This window comes from Salmo trutta, chromosome 22, assembly GCF_901001165.1.
Source record: "Salmo trutta chromosome 22, fSalTru1.1, whole genome shotgun sequence".
NCBI classification, from domain to species: Eukaryota; Metazoa; Chordata; class Actinopteri; order Salmoniformes; family Salmonidae; genus Salmo; species Salmo trutta.
This window is the reverse complement of record NC_042978.1, coordinates 23,404,636-23,430,218: the sequence shown is the minus strand read 5'-3', so window position 1 is coordinate 23,430,218 and position 25,583 is coordinate 23,404,636. Positions and strand designations below refer to the sequence as shown.

The 25,583-nt window shown below is 45.0% G+C and overlaps 1 protein-coding gene across 2 annotated transcripts; it reads right to left on the bottom strand.

Annotated features, from left to right (window-relative positions):
• Positions 1-388: 388 nt before the first annotated feature.
• On the bottom strand, positions 389-25,254 carry LOC115158401 (sulfhydryl oxidase 1). 2 transcript variants are annotated; one of them, XM_029707306.1, is made up of 12 exons: positions 24,713-25,254; positions 19,587-19,687; positions 19,156-19,204; positions 18,939-19,041; positions 18,325-18,412; positions 17,626-17,771; positions 16,331-16,465; positions 16,071-16,200; positions 7,804-7,926; positions 6,776-6,914; positions 5,212-5,388; positions 389-2,246 (listed from the first exon to the last, which is right to left on the bottom strand). In XM_029707306.1, the coding sequence occupies exons 1-12, from the start codon at positions 24,999-25,001 to the stop codon at positions 1,345-1,347; spliced, it is 2,382 nt and encodes a 793-aa protein (XP_029563166.1). In that variant the 5' UTR covers positions 25,002-25,254; the 3' UTR covers positions 389-1,344. The 2 variants fall into 2 exon arrangements, with proteins under 2 accessions (XP_029563166.1, XP_029563165.1); XM_029707305.1 differs by having other exon boundaries at positions 18,325-18,415; positions 24,713-25,253.
• Between the last annotated feature and the right edge of the window lie 329 nt (positions 25,255-25,583).

Sequence of the window (25,583 nt, the reverse complement as noted above, 5' to 3'; positions counted from 1 at the left end):
ATTACTCACTTGCTATAATCCCAATGAAATTGTTAGGATTTAGCTAGCGCAACAGACCAGATGGCAACAGGCTTTTTCCTTCAACCTACAGACACCCCCACCACTCCTTACCCCACCCCCTTCCTCAAAACAAAACATTTGGATGTTACTCATAAGGCCTCATGCAAAACATAAAGTGGAAAGCTGTGGAGGGACAGAAAAAGAGAATAATCTGGCATCTCAGGTACTTTGGATATTGATGGTATACTGTATATACATTTGGTTTACATTAATCTATAGTTGTAGAGAGATATAAAACAGCAGAAAGGTAGTTATAGTGTATATTCTAACAGTGCAACTTGCTCCAGGAGAACGATCAAAGTCCACTATTGAACAATTACAACGATGCACAATCTTAGCAAAAATAATTTTATTGATTGAGATAAGCAAAGCAAAACACACTATCTCATGTTGAGTGAGACCAGTAAGCCTAATGTAATGGACACTAGCCAAAACCCCAATCCTGCTTATTTTGTACCTTGTGAACAAGTGTTGCTCTACAACACTTCATTAATGTCTAAACTCTATTGTGCAAAACTAATTGGGACATGTAGGATGCACTAGCCAATCAGACAATAGCATGGCATGGCCAGTCACAACTTAGACCACTTTGGAACAGGATGTGTGAACCATAGAATAAGAACTAATTCTATAGTGTGAACAATAAACATTAATCTGACCACACATACTATATACATTTTATCATATAGCATCTTTGTTTATTTGGAAACATCTACTTGCTTTATGCTAAAATCAATATGGATAATCTACTTTCAGGCACCGTTTTTCCAAAATGACATTCAAGGCACATTTCTCTTTGTAAAATCACATTTTCTAATGGAGGTTGATTTCTTTCTAAGAATATAAAATAGTTGGTAGAGTACACAGCTTATAGAACTCTTTGGAAAGGCTGGCAGTGACAGGTCTAAGAGAAAAGAGCAGTGTTTCGCATATTACATTAGGGCTTTTATCCATAAAACTATATACAGTGATTATTTTTTCACAAATTACATTTTTCATTATATACAGCCTAAGAATTACAATAAATATCAAATAAACCCCTTTTGTTGTATTCACAAAAAAATCATAAAATCCCATTAATTCCCTGGTGTTTTAATTCATCCTTTAGAAGTGGTCAAAAAAGGCTACATTTTTGGTGGTCATAAATTATTATCCTGAATGCAAGAACCATGAAGCAATCCATTGATGCGGAACATTACGAATCCTTCCGTTGGAGGGTTTCAGAACTGACCACAGCGTCACAGTATGGGTAAATCTACAGTAGCACTGCCAGGTAATGTTGACTCAGGGCAAAGCCACCTTGGCCCGTCGCAGCCGCCGGCAGTTCTTGAAGAAGAGGTACATGGCCAGCAGACACATTGAGGACAGGAAGTAGAGGAGCACACACAGGCTGATGTCCAGTCTGGAGAAGCCAACGCTCAGCAAGGACATCCAGCGCCTCTTGTTAGGGTGCGGGTACATCTCCAGAGCCCCCTCCTCCTCTGACCCAGTGTACTTGCCTGTCAGAATCCTCTTCTGCAGCATGTTGTGCTGCCCTAACAAGTCCTCCGGCTCCACGGGCTGCATCCCCAGCAGCAGCACTGGCCCCTGTTCCAGGCCAGCTCCAGGCTGCTCCTTCTTCTGCAGGGTCCTGAGTTTGACACGAGAGGACACTCTGGCTGCAGCGCGGAGGGCCTTGTAGTGCTGGTTGATGAAGGCGTCCAGGTCTACAATCTCCTCCTGGGGCGGCCTGAACTTCAGCCCCACAATGCTGGGCCTGCGCTGGGGCTGGTGGGACACATCTGCCTTGGGCTTTACCCAGGGTGGGGGTTCAGACATCTGCACCTTTCCTCCTGCCCTCTCCGCCTCCTCTTCTGCTGGCTCTTCTTTAGCCACTTCCTCCTCCTCCTCCGGCGGTGGTTTGACCGAGGTGTCCTGGGTCTGCCTGGCCCTCCTCTCTGCTCCTCTCTTGGCCTCCTGCTCCTGATGCCTGGTGACCAGCCTCTCCTTCTGCCTGCTGAGGAGCTGGGCCTCCTCCTCCAGGTAGTCAGAGAGGAGGTGTTCAGAGGAGAAGTGGGAGCGGAGGAAGGTGAGCAGCTCTTCCTGGTTCCAGGTGTGTTCTCCATTCTTAACCCCATGGCAACTGGGACACAGCTCTGGGGACGGCCACTGGATCTTAGGGAAGTGGGGATCCTCACTCAGAGCACCTGGTCAGCAGGAATGAGACGGTTACTTAGGATGAGTAAGTGTGCTTACTTATCAGAGCTAACATAAATGATACAGGTAACAACACAGTCATGTTGAGAGGGTAAACTGTTTTGGTGGAAATGTAAATGTATTAGGTAAAACTGGCTGGTCCAATAGAAGGACATACTGATGACATCTCACACAATAAAACTAAACTGATATCAAGACAACAGAGGTATTTTTTACATGCATAATCTATGTTGATGCTTGAATACATTACAAAGATCCATTTCTCCACATGGCTCATAATAAGCAGTAAGTGCAGTGTGTTTGCATCGTGTGTGGATGAGTGTGTGATGTCTCGGTGTGTGTGTGTGACAGTGTGACAGGGTCTAACAATGATCAATGGGCTTCTGGGACGTCCCGGAGGGAGGGGTGGCGAGATAATAGACGTCGTCCAAGCGGACAGCTACCCCCCCCCCTCCCATCCCAGACCCCGAACCCCCCCTCCCAGACCCCGAACCCCTTACCTCCACACCCCTTTGAAGACGGCCCAATCTCCAAATTGAATATGAAAGCGGGCACCTCCAGAGGGGAGCTCTCCTTTTAATGAATTACAATTTTTTTTGCTTTACATGTTTTCTTTAGCCCCCCAAATGGAGGCATCTGCTAATAAATTGCTTGTCGTCGCCCATGCGAGAGGAAAGTCAAAGCTGCAGCAGTTCTGTCACTTTACAGCGCTGTCAATTTACATCCCCCGTCTCTCCCCCAGATTAATCTCAGTCATATGCATGTGTGTATGTACTCTGCATACAGCACTTTACATAAGAGATACATCAATTTTACTATGTCCTGCTGGGCTTGGGGCCTTTTATACATTTCACCAGCGTGACAGCTTTCATATCCCGTCCCCTTATGACGACATGTCTTTGATGTCTCTATTCTAACCACCTTGCCTTTCATTTCCAGGGGTGACTTTAGCAATAGTAATGATACTACAGCAGCAATAGTATACTGATACGGTAACAAAGGCTTGTCAGGGAATGTCATTCAAAGCATCCCATAAATATTAATGAAGTAGAAAGAAATATCTATTTACCACATCAAAATACTTTCTTCAGCACTAATTCTCAATGTGGAGATCTACTGTACAGGACACAGAGGAGCAGTATTAATGTAGGCAGACTGGTAGATTTGCAGAGTGATGCTCTACAAAGCAAACCAACAGCATGAGGCTGATACAGTACGAGCTGCTCCAGTCTCCAGCAGCACTACAGAGAGAGCCTCCTCAGCATCGCCCTTCCCCTCCTCACTGAGCCCTGGCAGGCCCGTGGCTCTGCTGTCTGTAGACATGCGTCTCTATCTCACCCTGTTGACAAGTGGCAACAGGACAGGTCTGCTGTTGCTGCCGAGCCAGGCTCGGCTCAGGGTCTCTTTGTGCCAGCTAAATTAATTGCGTCGCTGCTTTACAAATAGGCCCCGCTTCATGCATGGCTGCCACTGAAAGGAGGACAGTGGGAGCTGCTAAAGAGCCCCACTTTAGCGAGGAGGTGGAGCGGGAGGGGTGAGAGAAAGAGAGGGGGAATAGGAGAGTACATTCCCCCTGGGGAAGACTGGGATGAGAAGCAGAGGCGTGAGGGGTTTGTGAGGGGGTGGACCGACGGAGGAGATACTGCTACTGAATGCTACCAACACCCCTGCCCCATCCCCTCCCCACCAGCCAAGCCCACCCCTGGAGGCCCTGCCCCATCCCCTCCCCACCAGCCAAGCCCACCCCTCGAGGCCCTGCCCCATCCCCTCCCCACCAGCCAAGCCCACCCCTCGAGGCCCTGCCCCATCCCCTCCCCACCAGCCAAGCCCACCCCTCGAGGCCCTGCCCCATCCCCTCCCCACCAGCCAAGACACCCCTCGAGGCCCTGCCCCATCCCCTCCCCACCAGCCAAGCCCACCCCTTGAGGCCCTGCCCCCAAACCCCACGTCACAACCTGAAGCATCCTGGTGAGGGATTACAAAACAGGGGGAAGCGTGATGAAGGTGACATGGCGTGTGCCAACTGCTGTCACAAGCATCTTGGAAATTGAGCTCTTAGGCTGATGGTCCTCACTCTGGGAGATTGTTGCCATATCAATTGTCAAGCGAAGGATATGACTCTCTGGGGAGGGACAGACATGCAGTCCTAATAGGGAGGAGTGTCTGGGGACCAGGGACAAGCACAGAAGGGGACGCACACGCCCCTCTACCCTGTTATTCAGGACACAGGCTGTCCAGGGGATTGAGGATGGGGGAGTCACCACCACCACACAGAAACGACAACAATGTGATTCAACGAAGTGAGGTGAAAATTACAGGCTTGTGCCAAATAAACTCAAATGATGGCCCTAACAGCCAACTCAGCAGCCATATAGCCCACATTAAAATTACACGGACATCAGGGCTGAAGTCTTGGCCGTTTGCAGTCTTTAGCACTACAGTTAAGGTCATAGATTTAGTATTTACTGTTGACCTGTAGTGAGCTCTAGACAGGCTAGGGTAGGGCAGGGAATCTCAGTCTTCTGGAAGGAGGGCTAATCTCTGAGAGGAAGAAGAGAAGGGGGAGACTGGGTGAGGAGGAGTGAGGGGGGACAGCTGGTGTCTGCCTAGAGGATCGCCAGGCGTATTATAGGGATTAGGAGTAGAGTTGGGACACTTGGGGGGGGGGGGGTCCGTAGGGGCCCTTTTAAAGGAGTGAGAGGCTGAAAGAGATCCTCTAGGGTGGAAGTGGGAGAGGGAAATATCCAGTGGCCTGTGGGGGCCACATTTATCTAACGTTATTGTATGGACAATGGTGACCACTGTAGGAGACATTTCAATTTATCATACTACTCTATAGTAATGCAAATTCTATACGTACTAATTAGCATATTATGATTTACTTGGTGGAGGTTCAGTCTTAAAGACCAATCGTCCTCAATGGAAGTAGCAGTAACATTTGTCATACGTCCTTACCTGCCAGTCTATTGTTTACGTGGTTATGGTGGGACCAGAGCCATAGCACGGCGGAGGACAGTGTCCCCACATGGGACATGCTCTCCTGGGCCATGTTCTCAAAGTGGGTGGCACATGCCTGACAGCCAAAGAAACTGTGGATGTATGACCTCATCGCCTGGAGCACCTCCTGGGGGTCTGGGGAGAAGAACGCACAGGAGGAGGAAGTCATTAGCAAGATTAACCATACTTGTTATACACATCAGTATGATGTGTACTGCTGAAAAGGAGTCTAATATTGTACATTTGAAAATCGCAGCAAGCAATGTCTGTATTGTTTCGTATACATTTAGTATGGCTATGGACATATGGGTTTGGCACAATGTAAAAAAGGTGCAAAGGTCCCTTAAAATGTTTTGCCAGTTATTATGAAAGGCTTGAAACATCAAAACATGGACAACAGACATGGACAGGGATAGTGATAGTACTAAACTGTTAGTGGTTAATAACAGGACAATAAAGGGCCTGGATCCTGAGTCCTCTGGGCATTCCCACGGTGCTCTGATATCTTCCATGAATACCAGTATTTAGTCAATGTGCTCTGAAAAACAACCAGGTTGGCAGATGTCACCACCAGTACCAGCACCGAAATTTCTGCTGCAGGTTTTTGTTGTGTTTAATTCTCTACAGTAAAGCCTTATTTTGCTCTCAGATGATCCGTGGTGGTAGGGTGGAGGCCTAATCCAGAGGTCCATCCGCAGGGGGCCAGATGGACACCCCTGGTCCCCTGCTGGCCCATCTGCAGGTTATGTGACCCCCCTTTCCACCCCATCCCATAAGCCCTGGTATTAAGCCCTCCAGGAGAGGAGTGCTGGTCAGCTGCCTCCATTATTAACCACTCATATTCCACTAATCTAAAGAAATCCCTTTTGACCCACCCACAATTAGGAACTGTTTCAGATGCTGTTGTGACAAGAAAACAGAACAAATAACAAAAAAAAGTGCTTTGTATAGGCTACTTACGGAATTTAACACTGAAGTAAGTGTGTGTGAGTTGTTGTGTGGGACTGTCTAAATGTTGTGCAAGTGTGTGCAGTTAAATACGGTCACTGCAAAACATTCCACTAAACATTCCAGGCTAATTTGTTTACAAAGCCCCACAAAGCACTTGTCCCCAATGGGCTCCCCCCACCCTGCTCTCCCCTAGCTGGCCCATATCCCTGTATTGAAAGCAGCAGCCCCTGTGTGAACGCTGTACACTCTTCTGACTGGCTCAATGACCTGGAGGGATCTGTCCCCAGAGAGCCATAGGGGTTCTAACAGACTGGAAACACTTGTGTCATGGTTCATCGCCTGGGCACACTCACTCCTCCAAGACTGAATGGCTGCTGACTTCTGGCCAATTTCCTAGGAGGCTCTAAAGGCCGCAATAACAGGCTAACATGGCAGGAGGACTTGTTTTAGCTTCTAACATCCCTTTTCCACTTACTACCATGGTCCCAGGAACATTCCTCTTGAATTAACTGAAGTTAGTGATCATGTAATCATAAAGACAAACAGCTGTTGTTTAGTGAGTTTTTCCTACCTTTGTCAGCAGCTTCCTCGGCCTGTACAGTAAGGACATGGAAAAGGGTCCACATGCCACAGGGGTACCTTCTGAAGTGGGGCTTGGAGCCCTGGCAGCCCACCCACCTCACCCCCTTAGGCAACGCAGCATTAGGTACCTGATCACACAAACACACACATTTACAAGCATTTTGCTTCACCAGCAATAACATCTGCTAAATATATGTGTATGTAGCCAATCAAATTTGAACATTTGATTTATTTTACTTTAACACTTTTCAAGATTGATTGATGTCTACCTATCTTCTCATAGAGCAGATTATATGGAAACAGCTTTGTCTAAGGATTCTTAATAAGAGGTTAGTTTACATTAATGAAAACAGGCCAAGTAAGGACATGGAAAATACATCTGATTTATTTTACTGCAACATGTCATGTTAAGTGGGAGCACGTTCTATGCCATACTATTCTCATTCTATATCATGGTGATTCCAGGTTGATGGAAACGCCTCAACGGAGTGGTGAGATTGTGTTCAGGTCAAGGGAAGGAAACACTGGTAAAACATGCTTTGATCAAACAGCATATTTCTGACATATTGTCGTTTCCTCCCTGCCACTGCCCAGGATTGCAGAGTCTGTGATTGACAGAATTACTTCAAAGTCGATAGTAAAGATTCGGTGTGTGCATACTGTTCGACACCAGTCCATTTCTTAGAGGAGCTGGTTCATACCTCTTCATTGATTCGGCTGCTAAAAGCTAATGATGTCACTAAGTGACTGGTCCAATTGGGGAATCTATAGGCATGTCGGCTTTAATCCAAAATCAACAACACATACATTTTCCAATAATACATATGCTGGCACAAGGCTGTGAGCAAAGATTCATTTACAGCATTACGTAAACCTACTTCCCTGTGTGCTGATACTCTACGCCTGAAATATTTCAGCTATCATCTATAAAAAAATCACTTGACTCTGGCTCATCAACAATATGGTGAGTGGTTCTGCCTCAGGTTTGTCTGATTGGCTGGTGGGTTGACCCCTCACCTCTGCAGTGTTGTCCAGAGCGTCCCTCAGAGAGCTGTAGGACAGCTCTGTGTCCTTCTCACCCTTCAGCCACGTGTCCACAGACTTCAGCAGGTTGTTCACCACAGGACGACCAGGGAAGTACTGCCCAAGACAACATTACAGGTAAACATCATCATCATCATTAACTCTCCTCTCATATAATAGACCCTTAATCTTACATCTACACGTTCCGCTAGCGGAACGTCTGCTCCAATATCCAATGATGGGCGGGGCGCGAAATTCAAACTCCTCTAAATCCGAAAACTTACACTTTTCAAACATATGACTATTTTACAGCTATTTAAAGACAAGACTCTCCTTTATCTAACCAAACTGTCCGATTTCAAAAAGGCTTTACAGCGAAAGCAAAACATTAGATTATGTCAGCAGAGTACCCAGCCAGGAATAATCACACAGCCATTTTTCAAGCTAGCATATCATGTCACATAAACCCAAACCATATCTAAATGCAGCACTAACCTTTGATGATCTTCATCAGATGACACACCTAGGACATTGTGTTATACAATACATGCATGTCTGTTCAATCAAGTTCATATTTATATCAAAAACCAGCTTTTTACATTAGCATGTGACGTTCAGAACTAGCATTCCCACCGAACACTTCCGGTGATTTTACTAAATTACTCACGATAAACGTTCACAAAAAGCATAACAATTATTTTAAGAATTATAGATACAGAACTCCTCTATGCACTCGATATGTCCGATTTTAAAATAGCTTTTCGGATGAAGCACATTTTGCAATAATGTAAGTACATAGCCCGGCGTTACAGGGCTAGCTATTTAGACACCCTGCAAGTTTAGCCTTCACCAAAATCACATTTCCTATAAGAAAAATGTTCTTACCTTGCTTGTTCTTCATCAGAATACACTGCCAGGACTTCTACTTCAATAACAAATGTAGGTTTGGTCCCAAATAATCCATCGTTATATCCAAACAGCGACGTTTTGTTCGTGCGTTCTAGACACTATCCCAACGCTAAATCTCGGCCACGAGCATGACGCAAAATATGACAAAAAATTTCTAAATATTCCATTACCGTACTTCGAAGCATGTCAACCGCTGTTTAAAACCAATATTTATGCAATTTATCTCGTAGAGAAGCGATAATATTCCAACCGGGAATCTGAGGAAAAAACCGAAAGCCGGGGGCGGGGCGTGTCACGCGCCTAAGGCTTAGTCCATTGACTGACCACTCAGCTTTTGCTCTCGTGTGCTTCAGCCAGGGCTTTGAATTACATCATTCCTGTTTTTCCCGGGCTGTGAGACTCCATTGTTGACGTGAGAAGTGTCACGTAAGAGCAGAGATCCTTTGTAAACGATAGAGATAATCAAGAAGGGCAAGAAATGTTCAGACAGGGTACTTCCTGAACAGAAGCATCTCAGGTTTTTGCCTGCCATAGGAGTTCTGTTATACTCACAGACACCATTCAAACAGTTTCAGAAACTTTGGAGTGTTTTCTCTCCAAAGCTAATAATTATATGCATATTCCAGTTTCTGGGCAGGACTAATAATCAGATTAAATCGGGTACGTTTTTTATCCAGCCGTGAAATTACTGCCCCCTAGATGTAAGAGGTTAATTAATTAAACAGTATATTTTGTACTGTGTGGTAATAGATTATTATTACTATGAGTTGGAAGTCCATCTGTCATGCCATCTGTCTGAGTTTAGAAATTTCACCTAAACCCGCTTTTGCCATACTTAACGTGTAATGTTTTTTCCACTAATTTAGTAAAAACGACAACGGAGGATTTGTCATGACTGTTTCTTGTACTGTTTGTTTATGTTCTCTAACCTCTGTCGTTGTCAAGAATCAGATGGCTCATTCATCACAAAACCCACTGATATTGCCAACTACTTTAATGACCTTTTCATTGGCAAGATTAGCAAACTTAAGCATGACATGCCAGTAACAAAGGCTGGCACTACACATCCAAGTATAACTGAACAAATGATGTAAGTGTAGAAGAGGTGAAAAAGTTATTGCGGTCTATCAACATTGATAAGCCACCAGGGTCTGACAACTTCGATGGAAAATTACTAAGGATAATAGCGGATGATATTGACACTCCTATTTGCCATTTATTTGATTTAAGCCAATTAGAAAGTTTCCTGGAGGGAAGGAAAAGTAAATCCGCTACCTTAGTAAATGTCAGGGAGTGCGTAACTGGCGGCAATACCTCCCAGCTCCATGGGTATTGGAGAGGTGGTGCGGGGGGATGGAACCGACAGACCCCGATCTGGACGTCCGCGGGCAGCCAGCAGGTTATCCAGCCGGATGGACAGGTCCACCAGCTGGTCGAAGGTGAGGGTGGTGTCTCTGCAGGCCAACTCCCGACGGACGTCGTCGCACAAACTGCAACGATAATGGTCGATCAGGGCCCTGTCGTGAGCGGCCAGGGTCCGAAACTCCAGAGCGAATTCCTGGGCGCTCCACGTCCCCTGGCTCAGATGGAACAGGCGCTCACCCGCCGCTCTACCTAATGGTCCAACGCCGCATCTCCCTCTCCCCACACGGCGTTGGCCCACTCCAGGGCTTTCCCAGAGAGGCGCGAGACGAGTGCGGACACCCTCTCAAGGCCCGAAGGAGCCGGGTGGACGGTTGCCAGGTATAGGTCGAGCTGCAACAGGAACCCCTGGCAGCCTGCAGCCGTCCCGTCGTATTCCCGGGGAAGGGCGAGACGAATCCCACTGGGACCAGGAGAAGGGGGGGCGAGTAGTGGAGACCCCGGTTGTGCTGGTGGAGGTGCTGGAAGAACTCCCTGTCTCTACCAGCGGTCCATTGTTTGGACAACACGGTCCATGGCGGTGCCAAGATGGTGGAGCATTGCTGCATGCTCCCGGATGCACTCCTCCACCCCTATACCAGGGGCACCTGCTCCTGCTGACTCCATTAGCGGTGCGGAATTCTGTAAGGGAGTGCGTAACTGGCGGCAGGGAAGTCAGGCACAGGAGAGCAAAACTTGGTAATCAACGGAGTAGTTTTATTCATAAAACCACCGGTAACCAGAACCACAAACAAAAATGGGTACAAAACCCGTCGCGCACCAGAGAAAACGTGCACATGCACTTACAATAAACAATTCCACACAAAGACATGGGGGGGAATAGAGGGTTAAATACACAACATGTAATGAGGGAAATTGAGACCAGGTGTGTGAGAAGACAAGACAAAACAAATGGAAAATGGATCGATGATGGCTAGAAGACCGGCGACGCCGACCGAACAAGGAGAGGAACTGACTTCGGCGGAAGTCGTGACAGTAAAGCCCCATTTACTGGCTCAAATAGTCGACCAATCAGCATGTTACCAACCCTTAGTAAAAAAATAAAATGGTGTTTGACCAGATACAATGCTATTTTACAGTAAACAAATTGATAACAGCCTTTCAGCACACTTATAGGGAAGGACATTCAACAAGTACAGCACTTACACAAATTGATTAAAAAGATTGTGGCGGCTGTTTTGACTTAAGTGCGGCTTTTGAAATTATTGATCATAGTCTACTGCTTTACACCCCCTGCTATATTGTGGACCAAGAGTTACCTGTCTAACAGAACACCGGGGGTGTTCTTTAATGTAAGCCTCTCCAACATAATCAGGAATTACCCAGGGCAGCTGTCTAGGCCCCTTACTTTCTTCAAACTTAACTAACAACATGCCACTGGCTTTGATGACTCAACACTATACACGTCAGCTACTACAGTGACTGAAATGACTGCAACACTTAGCAAAGACCTGCAGTTAGTTTCAGAATGGGTGGCATGGAATAAGTTGTCCTAAATATTTAAACTAAAAGCATTGTATTTGGGACAAATCATTCACTAAACCCTAAACCTCAAATCGTGAAATGAAAAATTTGGAAATTTAGCAAGTTGAGGTGACTAAACGGCTTGGAATAACCCTGGACAGTAAACAGTCATGGTCAAAACATGTTGATAAAACAGTAGCTATGATGGGGGGTAAGTCAGTCCATAATAAAGCACTGCTCTACCTTCTTAACAACAAGGCAGGTTCAGTCGTAAGGTCAGGTGCCACAAAGAGGGACTTAGGAAAATTACCATTGGCTCAGAACAGGGCAGCACGGCTGGCCCTTAAATGTACACGGAGAGCTAACAATGATATGCATGTCAATCTCTCATGGCTCAAAGTGGAGGAGAGATTGACTTCATAACTACTTGTTTTTATAAGAAGTGTTGACAAGTTGAATGTACTGAGTTGTCTGTTTAGAATACTAGCACATACTCAGACATCCATGCATACCCCACAAGACATGTCACCTGAGGTCTCTTCACAATCCCTAAGTCAAGAACAGACTATGGGAGGCACACAGTACTACATAGAGCCATGACTACATGGAACTCTATTCCACATCAGGTAACTGATGCAAGCAGTAGAATCAGATAAAAAAAACATTGAAGAGCAGGGAATGTGAAGAGACGAACACACAGGTACAGACACATGCATGCATACACACACACACACACACTAGCACACACACGCTCTAAACACACGTACATTGAAATATTGTTGTATGGTGGTATTGTACATTTTGTATTGTAGATATGTAGTGGTGTAATAATGTTATATGATGTACTTTTTTATATTTTGTTTTATGTGTAATGTAAGTGCCTTAATATGTTTGGACTCTAGGAAGAGTAGCTGCTGCCTTGGAAGCAGCAAATGGGGATCCCTAATAAGTAGAAATACAAAGACAACATGGCGTGTGTGGAAATATAACACTGCAACTAACAGTGGGCCACTATGGGAGGCAGGGAGGAAATCCCAGTGCCTTGTGTTTGAGACGGATGGTGACAGAAGAGGGTCAGCTGAAGACAGGGAGGCATTAACAACAGAACAAGCTGATTGGAGGTGTAAAGCCACTTCCTATCCTTAAAGAACCCTTACAACAGCCACCCTGGAAGACCCATCACTATACTGCTATGACTAGTAATGACTAGATTCTACAGGTCGACCTGGATTTAACCCTAACGGCTAAGAGACGACCAAATAAACAGTAGGCTGTCATGGCAACCTTTTCCCATTCAAAACAGAGAGGTAAGATGTCTCAGTCACGATGGACTAAGTTCATTAGCATTTTCTGGTGTTGTCATGGTGAAAACTACTTATGAGGAGCCTGTAGATAACAATAAAATCAGATGCACACACCCGCAAGAAACAGTGTAGTAACATCCAGCAGTGTGAATATGGTGGACCTGGAAGTGGGCCAGTGCTGCCCTTTTGCGGCACGGTGGCACAAACCCATCAGTGCGACACAGAGGCAGGGGCCTGGCCAGGGGGGGGGGACATCATCCCAGAGGTGCACCTTTTTTGATTTGTGCTGCAGAGTCTTTTCAATTTGCCCTGGCCATCTGTTCAGCAGCATTTGGGGGCCTGGCTCATGGTTCTATTCATCACTCTCTAACTGGATCTCCATTACACCAGGCCCACTTAAAAAGGCTCCTGGAGATTTACTTAACCCCTGTGGCCCACACAGCCCCATACAGGGTTTCATTTGCTCCCTTAATCTGAGACATTCAGCTAAGAAGATGGTGTTTGGGTATTCACAGACACAGATACCCAATCCTGTACTACAGGTGGGGTGTTAACAGGATACAAAAGAGGTCCCCCGGCTGCTGCTGCTGAGGAGGACAATTAGTTTATCGGCCGGGCGGCCGAGACGCCTAGGTCTGGGGACTACTAGGCACTAACCAGGCTGAAAAGCTCATTAACACACATTTGAATTTAACAGCGAGAAAATTGGGGACGGGTAGGCAAATGGGCTCTGCTCACCAGAGCCAAACACTTAGCATGTTCTGCTCTCCACCTGCGTATCTATTTCCTAAATCATAAGCAAAGGCCAACATATTTGGCTGGGAAATTAGTAGTAATCTGGTCTGAAGTATTTGATTGGCAAACATGAACATATCAAGTGTGATGAATCAATGCTACAGTATACTGTATCCCCATCATGAAGGATCTCTCCGAGTGACCTCTTCTCTGGTAGTGTACCTCTAACCACTATCAGAGCCCCCACCTGACCCCCAAACCTAACCCCCTGCCCCCTCCCCCAGCCTCTCAGAGGACCATGACAATCCACTTCCCCCGGCAATATGTCATCTTAAATCCGATTAGTATCAGCACTTGAGAAACCACAGTCTCCTCCGAGAGACGTTCAAAATAGAATGCATCTGTCGGCCTGGCCCGGGGAAGCCCTTTTTAATCCTGCCTCATTCAACCTCAGGGACCAATATACATGCCACTGAGTAAAAGCTGCCTAACTGCTTCCCTGCATGCAGCAGCCTAGTGGACCTATCTGTCATGCCCACAGCCCAGCCACAACCCAACAAACAAAGGCCTTTGTCCTACTGGTGGAGTCCAGAGGTTGATGGGCTACCCTTACAGTATTACTGAGGCCAATCAGTTAACACAGCCACATTCCACCACCATCCACCTCCGCTAACTGCTAACCTTAGCATGGACACACTGAGCCATGCGCCACGGGAGAGAGATGGATTTGGGCTCAAGCTCCCCCTAAATCCTTGTTTTATTCCCTGGCCCTCCCTCCCTTGCTGCAGGAGGCTTCTTTCAAGAAAGCAGGATAGAAACGGTAATCCTAAAACCTCTTTGTAATGCTCTCATGCTTCCCAGATCCACTTTTTTAAATCCTCATATACATGTAGGGATTCATAAATCTGGATTCTGGTTGACAAGACAGTAAATCTAGTAATATCACAGCGCAAGAAAATCTAACTTGTTTACGTCCTGTCTGGGACAGAGATGCACTGTGATGTGGGAGCACACAGCTGACAGCTGAGCGTCAGGAGCGTGTCATCGGTATGAGACCAGCTGTAGGTTCTGTGCACAGTGACTCATTCTCAGGATGATCCAATTACACCAGTCACTCTGGAAGTTTAAGAATCTTAGTTTGCTGTGATATGCCGTGCGTGTTATCAAGTAGACGGGTAAACAGTGCTGTGCGGTCTGCCATTTGGTCATAACACTTGAAGGGATACGAGAGATTGAGCATGAACAGACAGACCATGGTTTTATACACATGGTTCACTTGTCTGTATTGGTCCAAACCATCCCTAAGACAGGTTGAATACAACCCCTTTGTTGAGGCAACGGTCTGACAAACGTCAATAAATACTGCTACAATGCCTGCTTTCTCTGCTACAGTCTCAGCAAGGACATTGTTGTGGGGCACTGACAAATACCACAGGGAGTTTGAGGTATTGACAAAACAAACTGGAGTTAATGGGGGGCTGGAGAAAAACCCTCCCATAGTCCGTTCAATCCCTCCCTAGAGAGTCTGAAATAATCACAGAGATTGGTGGAGGAGAGGCTGCCTGATGCACAGCCATTACGAGCAGGACTGGGGAGGTCATTGTCTTGGGATCCCTGGCACACTTCTGGGTAGCATAGAGCTGGTAGGGGAGGTCATTGTCTTGGGATCCCTGGCACACTTCTGGGTAGCATAGAGCTGGTAGGGGAGGTGAGGGGTGGGGCAGGGGTTTTACCCAGTTCTAAGAAATCCTAATCAGGGTACATTTACATTTTAGTCATTTAGCAGACGCTCTTATCCAGAGCGACTTACAGTAGTGAATGCATACATTTCCTAAAAAATGTTTTTTCCGTACTGGGGAAAAAAAAGGGTATGTCTGCATACAAAAAAAAAAAAAAAAAAAGAGGTGGGGAACCAATGGAAAGCAAATAAAGTATTTCTCCAAGAGCGCCTTGTGTCCTGTCAAGTCAATGGCCTCCAATTTTGGGCTCACCATTGAGTCATTCCTACTGTGATACACATTTTGGGGTGTGAAGGTATAAGCATGTAAGAACTACGTAATAGTGTAGTTATTGTACACTTAACGGTATTACATTAGGAATTTTGAACCAAGTAACAACGGCACTTGTTCATTTGGTGAATTAGATGGACCATATTTTCATATATATTTTCTTTAAAGCAAAACTGAATTAGATCTAATTATGCAGCTAAATGGAAGGCCTCTGTTTCACAACTGATATCCTTGAACAAATCCAAAGCACTGTCTCACTCTCCCTCTAGTGGCATGTCGTCATAACTGCATAGCCCTGACAACAGCCAGCCAACCATCTTTAGGGCTGATATGAACAGAGAGAGGATGAATGGGTGAGGTTAGTGTTCAGTATGGGTATGGTTTAGTTTCAGTGTGAGCAGCAAACCTGTCCACTCACCTTCGCTAGTACTGAGATGTAGCGTTGTAGAGCGCTCAGTGCCTCTCCTTTGATAACAGGGTGAGCTGCCAGCTCCATGCGCAGAGAGTAGTGCAGAGTAGACTCCAGGTCTGCCATATACACACGAGACCTGACGACACACAGAATTCAACATTTTTGTCATGGAATCAATGGGGTTACATTGGTAAATCTTATACCTAAAAATTAGGAACTTATTTTTCTGGACACTATTACTGTTTTGTCAAGTTAAAATGCTTTACCTGTTGAATGGTCTCAATTGGTCCTCTGTTGTGTTTTTCGCAAGGTCAGAGGTCACTGGCAGTGGCTTTCCGGCCCGCACTACCCCAGGAAGCCTCTGGAGGGCGTAGGTGTAGAAGGTCCGGGCCTCAAGTTGTCTGGAAGACAGCCAAGCAGACAGTTGAGTTCACAGTTAGGACTGATGAATTTCTATTAATCTGGCACCAGTCACAGGAAGATTTTAACCATGGAAACAAGTGAAAAATCCTTCCCACTAGAATAACAACACAGACCTCGCAGTATATTGTAGCTACAGTGGAAAAATAAGGTTTTTAGCTTCTCTGTCTAGGAGCAGGATACAAGTGGTTGCATGTGCCAGGGCCTGCCCTCAACAGACCAAAGGTGGGCCCCTGGTCTCCTCACTAAGCCCTCCTCTCTCCTCTGGTGAACAGATGGTGCTGAAATACCATCGCTGATCATTTCCCTCTCTACTAACCCTACAAAAGGAACAAAAAAGACTGCTACCCTTCTCCCTGTTCTTACCAGCCAGCCAAACCACCCTGTGGACCAATGAGAGCAGGAGGACGCTCCAGGCCCGAGTTCGCCCGGCCCACCCCTGCCTGGGACTCAATTACACTAGACTCACTATTCATTGGGGGGTCCCCAGAGCACAGAGGCACGTGTCAGAGGGGGGAGAGGCACGCGTCGGAGGGAGGGGCCGCTTTCACCTGGGAGAGGCACACGCATGACGGATGTGCGACCCCCCCCCCCCCCCCGGATCAATCACGTATTCAATGGGCGACCATCTGTCGCAGCGCGAGGCAACGTTGGGGTGGTTTAGCAGGTGAACCGCAGGAAAGGAACGCTATTGTATCCATGCAATAAATTAAACTCCCTCTACGCCCTGGAAGAGGAGGGGGGAATAAATAAATCTGTAATAAATCATTTCCTTTTTGCATTTGTCAACTAAAAAGACTCCTCTTGCATGCCAAGTTATGGAAATAAGCAAAACAAAGCAAAAGAAAGCAGATTAATTCACGGGGTGAGGAATCATCATACAAAGTATTATGATATTGAATAATAATAATAGAATATTTTAATTCCATGAGCCCATTAAGAGGCCAGATGTTAAAAGGCATCCTACTATGGCAGTGTATAATACAACTGAAATTTCACAACAAGGTTGTTGAGTATTGAACTGTGAAAATAGAAGAAAAACTCTTGATGAGTCAGTACATTAAGGTCCAGACTCTGAGGACAGCTGAAAGTGATCTGCAGTTCTGTCACATATTGTGATGGTATTAGAGCAGCCACTCACACATGGAGCCTGGTGAAGATCCCACTAGGAGAGTACAGGTAACAGGATGGGAAGTCGGTCACATTCAGTTTAGCCACCAGGCCATCCTCAGTGCTCAGGACCCTCCGCACAGCTATGTTCTCATACTGCAGTAGGTCCAGAGTTAACTGGTGAGGAAGAACAACCAACACAGTAATGACCGACTGTCTGCATGTTGTTTCAAATTGGTTTTACTAGGCACACAAGTGCACTGTTGACATAGTGACACACGTGTTGACACAGTGACACAGTCAACACAATGTTTGCCTACTATACAGCAGGGTAGGCAACTAGATTCAGCCGGGGGAGATTTTTGTCGGGGCTGGTGGTCGGGGGGCACAATAATTTGTACATTGCAAATTGACCACAACTAAGTCCAAAAATAGATTGTATTAGAAAATAAAAATGATTACATTGAGACACGATCACATCTTTTTAATATATTTTTTTCATTGTGGGAATTCGTGGGAACAGATTCCCCCCCCCCCCCCAATTTTTTTTGGGAGGGGCTGAATCAGAACTTAGGGGAGCCAAAAAAACATCACTGTCTTTTGCCAACCCCTGCTATAGAAAATGTTTTTGTGTGCTTGTGAATGTTTACCATTTGACCACCCCAGGATTTTATCTCCTCCATTTCCCTCTGAGAAGCACGTAGCTTGACTGATGCTAATTAATTCTTACCTCTCTGCCCACATATGAGTTAGAGGTCTCAAAGAGCAAGGCCAGGTGTCCCACACTGTTTGTCTCAAAGAAGTTGTCAAGCTCTGCTCTGCTGTGGAGCGAGGAGGATAATACATTTTACATAGGGACCACAACATATCACTAATAGTTGACGGTTGAAACATCAAGTACATTTCTATTAAGACTTCATAGAAATTGAACAGCACAATCTGAGCATTGACATGTAACACACATGACAAATGGTATAGCGCCTTCTTCAAAAGAGGAAGAAGACTTCATGATCTTACACTTTCATTCAGAAAAGAGGAATCAATGTGACCTCCTGACTGTTTTCTTTATTCTACTTCCTATGTTATCAACCATTATCTTGTAAAGTCAGAGATAAATAACGCCAAAAGTAAAACTCAAGTGTCTCTTCTGACGGGTTGGAGGAGTGTGTGAGTATATGTGCTGTGGCACAACCCAATAGACACCCTCATTTATCCATGAAAACCTTTAAACCAAGGGTGGTATTGTCACAATATAAACAGAAGTCATGATGGCCTAGGCCCTAGAGGTAGTGTTTGTATGTGTGAGCACTAGGGTGTTTGTGTGATCAGAAGATGCTGCCTCACCTAGCAGTCTCCAGAGGGGGGCAGGCAGGGGGCCAGGGCTCCGCATGGGTCTCCATCTTATTGATGATCTTATGGCGTAAACCCCTCACATTACGAGGAAATCCTGGGAGGATACAGGCACACAGGACTACTAAGAGAACAACACAGTTCAAAACTGCTCATACTAGCCATTCACCATCACCATCTGCCCCAGGAATTATCTAAACATTTGTATTACCTCTGAAACCTTCTCCCTTGGAGTCAGGTTTGGAGTATGCGTGGAAGAACTGTCAGAGGGAGAGAAAGAGAGGATCAGATGGCAGGTCGCCACATGTTGACCACTGGGAGGAACAGGGGACACCCCTCCCCACTAAAACCCCTTCCTACTTTGTCACCTGCAGATGTTGCAGCTCCCTCATTCATTCAGACAAATGGTCTCTGACTTTCACCGGACCACAAAAAGAAGAACTCAGACATTTGACAACTAATCTCAAGTGAGTGTGTTGCTAACTGAAACGTAACACTGTTAGGGTTTATGAGTCAAAATAGCTGATAATGAATGACTCACAATCTGTGATGTGGTTCATTTTTAAACATTGGATACATTGGTTCCTGTGAGGTAAGACACTGAAAATCCATAAAGCTGGTGGAATATAACAGTTGAAGTACCTTCAGTGTGGGGTACCCCCTGACACCAAAACGGGAACAAATCGGCCCATTATCTTGATTAGCACAGTCTATGGCAGCTACATCCACAGCTGGTTTCCACTCTAGGGAGAGACATTATAATTAGTTTCAAACTCAATGCACCAAAAATGCATAATTCTATACGATAATGTTCATATAAATATTCCTCTGATTACTACAACTTCTAAGCATATACAATTATTCCATATGATCAGCAGGAAAGCAGGCCAGAGGCTGGTGGCTTCTCTCTAGATCTGAGGCCTTATAACCTGCCTCGTGGTTTGGGCCTGCTGCCAATAGGAAACTATGTCAATTTCAAACTAATTGCATGGGTTTATTTTCCTGTTACACAGTTAATTGGATGCTGCATATAGACTGAGACCTGAAATGCCAAAATGTATTCTAATTTGGGATTCCAAAGGATGGTGTTTGAACAAGAGTAGCAATGAGATGGACAGAATGTGAATTCCTAAATCACATCATATGCTCCAATAATCAAATGTAGAGTCTGCCTACTGGGAGGGGAGGGGGAGGGCTGAGAAACTGGCTGTCCTGAACTCTGAAAAGCCACAAGATGAGAATCACACAGCTTTTATCCCGCAATTTACATTTTAAAGTGGAATACAGGAATATAAAATGAAAACAATTGTTAATAATAACTTTATTTTTTTTTTTAAAGTAAAAAAAAAATGTTTTTACGTCTGCATAGGCTAATACATTTTTGTTTTAGAAATTGGATACTACACACGGTCTCAATTTGCACTGCAGTTTGATGGGCATATAAAACATGAATACATACACTGCATTCGGAAAGTACTCAGACCCCTTGACTTTTTCCACATTTTGTTACATTACAGCCTTGTTCTAAAATGTATTTAAGTGTTTCCCCCCTCATCAATCTACACACAATACCCCCATAATGACGAAGCAAAAACAGGTTTTAGAAATTTTCGCAAATGTATTAAAAATAAATAACTGAAATATTACATTTACATAAGTATTCAGACCTTTTAGTTTGTACTTTGTTGAAGCACCTTTGGCAGAGATTACAGCCTAGAGTGTTCTTGGGTATAACGCCACAAGCTTGGCACACCTGCATTTGGGGAGTTTCTCCCATTCTTCTCTGCAGATCCTCTCAAGCTCTGTCAGGTTGGATGGGGAGCGTCACTGCACAGCTATTTTCCGGTCTCTCCAGAGATGCTCGATCGGGTTCAAGTCCAGGCTCTGGCTGGGCCACTCAAGGACATTCAGAGACTTGTCCCGAAGCCACTCCTGCATTGTCTTGGCTGTGTGCTTAGGGCAGGGGTGTCAAACTCATTTTAGCTCAGGGGCCACATGGAGGAAAATCTATTCCCAAGTGGGCCGGACCAGTAAAATCATGGTATATATAACTTAAAAACAACAACTTCAGATTGTTTTCTTTGTTTTAATACGATCAACATAAAGCTGGAGCCTGAGGACAGTGTGTCCACAATAGTACAAGCACAACATCACTATTAATCATAAAACACCTCAAGTTTATTTGAAAATTCTAAAGAAAAAGAACACACAAACACACAATGCCTCAGTGATTCACAGAAGTATATCACAGATCACAGAACTATATCAGGGTGTCTCATGCAGCACTTTAAGTGGGGTTGCATAGTTTAGTTGACTCCTGATACCTGGCATCTTTTAGCTTTCACCAGCGCATCAATATCAGGCGTCACATCCTGAGTGGCAGCCAACTTCAGGATGTGATTCAAGTGCTTGTGCGTGAGCCTTGAGCACAGCTTTGTTTTATTTATGCTCATTACAGAGAAAACTTGCTCACAAAGATATGTGGTTCCAAACATGCACAACAGTTTTGCAGCGAGGGCTGTCAAGTTGGGGTAACCTGGCAAGAGATTCTGATAAAATGTGTCCAAGCCAGCTGCGGCAAATTTGCCCTTCATATCCGAGTCACACTGCAAGTCTATTATTTCAAGCTGACGGGCAGATCAGAGGGATTCACGGTGAATGGCGAGCAAAAAATGTTGAAGTCTTTCTCCAGTTCACCAAAAATCTGAAAGCGTTGCTCAAACTCCCGTAACAGTCCCGTTATTTTATCTTTGAACCGCTTCATGTCTGCCACATGTTGGGTCGCGCACACATTTTTCAGACAGGGGAAGTGAGCTGCATCACCACCGGCGAGTTGCGTCTCCCACAATGACAGCTTCAACTTGAAAGAACGTATGCTGTCATAATACTGCGTGACGACTTTGTTGCGCCCTTGCAGCTGTTTATTCAAGTTATTCAGGTGCTCTGTAACATCCACCATAAATGCAAGGTCCTGCATCCATTCTGCGGAATTAAATTCTAACACTGGTTTGCCCTTTTCTTCCATGAACTGTTCAATTTCTTCTCGTAAATCAAAGAAACGCCTAAGCACAGCACCTTGGCTTAACCATCTTACCTCAGTGTGGTATGGCAGGCCATAGATGTGGTCTTTCTCTCTGAGAAGGCTGTCAAACTGACGGTGATTCAGGCTTCTGGATCGGATGAAATTAACAGTTTGGATGACCACCTTCATGACGTTATCCATCTTTAATGACTTGCAACACAAAGCCTCCTGGTGCAAAATACAGTGAAAAGTCCAAAAATCACGTCCTCCATTTGCAGATTGCACTTTCTCTCTGAACTTTGTCACAACGCCTGCTTTTTTCCCGATCATTGCGGGCGCACCATCTGTAGCCAGGCTGACAGCGCGGGACCAGTCCACTCCGACCCTGTCCAGCGCGCCGACGAGTGCGGTGAAAATATCAGCTGCTGTCGTTGTATCTGTCATCGGCACCAACTCCATGAACTCCTCGGTGACGGTCAATGTGTCATCAACTCCGCGGATGAAAATGGCCAGTTGTGCAACATCTGTAATGTCCGTGCTTTCATCAATTGCAACTGAAAACCCAATAAATGACTTTACTTTTTGCTTCAACTGGCTGTCCAAATCCACTGAAAGATCGGAAATCCTGTCTGCAACTGTGTTTCTTGTCAGGCTGATATTTGCAAAAGCCTGGCGCTTTTCAGGGCACACAATCTCCGCTGCCTTCATCATGCATGTTTTTACAAATTCACCCTCACTAAATGGTTTTGAAGCCACTGCGATTTCATTAGCAATGAGATAGCTAGCTTTCACTGCAGCGTCACTGATGTCTCGGCTGTGAGTAAACACAGACTGCTGTTTCTTCAGACCCGCCAGACCCGCGTCCACTTTTCTCTTTTTTGACAGAGACATATTGGGGCAATGAGGGTGCCAAAGCAAATAATGTTAAAAGTAGAAGTCGTAATAAATATCGCGGGCAAAACAAAGTAGCTCATCCGGACTGGCTGCACTTGCTTGACCTACTTGCTCTGCTCCGGTATAAACAGTTTGCTTGCTTAACACAATTGCTATTGCGCCATCCAGTGGATGCAATTGGAACAGCAGTTTATTTTGAGAAATTGCAGCTCATTTTTATACTTTACAAAATCATCTCGCGGGCCGGATTAAACCCCTTTGCGGGCCTGATCCGGCCCGCGGGCCGGACGTTTGACACCCCTGGCTTAGGGTCATTGTCCTGTAGGAAGGTGAACCTTCGCCCCAGTCTGAGGTCCTGCGTGCTCTGGAACAGGTTTTCATCAAGGATCTTTCTGTACTTTGCTCCGTTCATCTTTCCCTCAATCCTGGACTTGTCTCCCTCCCTGCTGCGTAAAAACATCCCCACAACATGATGTTGCCACCACCATGCTTCACCGTAGGGATGGTGCCATGTTTCCTCCAGACATGACGCTTGGCATTCAGGCCAAAGAGTTCAATCTTGGTTTCATCAGACCAGAGAATCTTGTTTCACATGGTCTGAGAGTCCTTTAGGTGCCTTTTGACAAACTCCAAACTCCACTAAGGAGTGGCTTCCATCTAGCCACTCTACCATAAAGTCCAGATTGGTGCAGTGCTGCAGAGATGGTTTTCCTTCTGGAAGGTTCTCCCATCTCCACAAATGAACACAGGCATCAGGTTCTTGGTCACCTCCCTGACCAAGGCCCTTCTCCCTGATTGCTCAGTTTGGCTGGAGTCAGCTCTAGGAAGAGTCTTGGTGGTTCCAAACTTCTTCCAATTAAGAATGATGGCAGCCATTGTGTTCTTGGGGACCTTCAATGCTGCAGACATTTTTTGTACCCTTCCCCAGTCTGTACCTCGACACAATCCTGTCTCGGAGCTCTACGGACAATTCCTTTGACCTCATGGCTTGGCTTTTGCTCTGACATGCACTGTCAACTGTGGGACCTGATATAGACAGGTGTGTCTTTCATGTCCAATCAATTGAATTTACCACAGGTGGACTCCAATGAAGTTGTATAAAGATCTCAAGGATGATCAATGGAAACAGGCTGAACCTGAACTCAATTTCAAGTCTCATAGAAAAGGGTCTGAATACTTATGTAAATAAGGTATTTCTGTTTTGAATTTGTAAGAAATTTGCAAACATAAAAAAAAAAGTTTTCACTTTGTCATTATGAGGTAGATTGATAAGGAAAACCCGTAATTGAATAAATTGTAGAATAAGGTGGTAACGTAACAAAATGTGGAAAAAGAAAAGGTGTCTGAATACTTTACGAATGCACTGTAAGTGAAAAACGAAGACAAATTGATGGATCCATGTCGCAAGAAAGAACATTTAAATTTGTTTAACCCATGACTGTACACTTAACACATGACCAGTCAATTATGATTGGTTTACTAACAACCAGTTCAATACGTTGTAAAAACCCCGCCTACGGTACTGTTTATATCAAATTCATGAAAATGTGGTCATTTAAGATACGTCAAATTATATTCGTGCCTTAATTTAATTTAACCTGATGCCTTTAATGAACGTTTTCGATTGCGTGTTTCTATTCGTAATCGAAACCTATTAGAATGCATTGAGTGAAAGTAAATTAATACACGAACACGAATATAATTTTACATCTTAAATTACAAAATGTTGATTAATTTGATGATATAAACTTGAAGCCCGTTCAAAAACAATACGAGTGTTACACCAGGAAGTAGGCGAAACTGTCATAGGCCAACACACTGAATATTATATTACTGGAAAATGCAAACCAACCTTTAATATCGCTTGCGAGACTTTTCCATACGGGAGAAAAAGCAATGCAATGCCCGCACCAAGAGGCGTAAAACTCAACAACCAGTGCGGCCGTAGAATTGACCAAAACGCTGTCCACATTATCCGGGGTTAAAACGACTACCTGATCAGAAGCGGTGTACAAGCCAGCTTCGGTGGTAAAAGGAAAAAGTAAACACACAAATAAGATCGTAGATATGAATGACTCTCTGAAATTTGCGTGTATTTTCCATGTAAATCGAGACGTGGCACGGTAGCAGCGCCACGCCATCTTCGTATGTTTTTCTGACAGCCAGCAGGTCCGAGCAAGGCAACCACTGTATATGAAAGTTATAGAAACTTTTTTCACTCGTCCAACTCCCTCCCCCAACCTCTGACCGCCGAAGAAGCAGGGCTACATTCATAAACAAGGACGGAGGAGATATAATTGATTTGAGCTTTGTTGATGTGAGTTGATGCATCCATATGCGAGAATACTTGTGCCTATGTATTGGAGAGTGGTTACATCTCTCCCCATTCCTCAGCTGTTTACGAAAAAAGTGGCAGGGAGTCCTCTTTGTTGGAATTACAGATTGCCCCTTTAAAAGGGGTTGGCCTGCAGAACGTATTCAATGTCCATGATCCAGACTTACGATCTGATCATTGACTTAAACATCTAATAATAATGACTTCTCATAATTATGACTTAGTAAGTCATAATGAGATACCACCTCATAATAAATACTTACTTCTCAATTATGATAATGATTTACTATCTCACAATTGTGACTTAGTATCCCAATATAATTAGTGCTCATAATTATGACTTACTACCTCATGATAACTCGTAGTCAGACTTCCAAATGCTAATGTC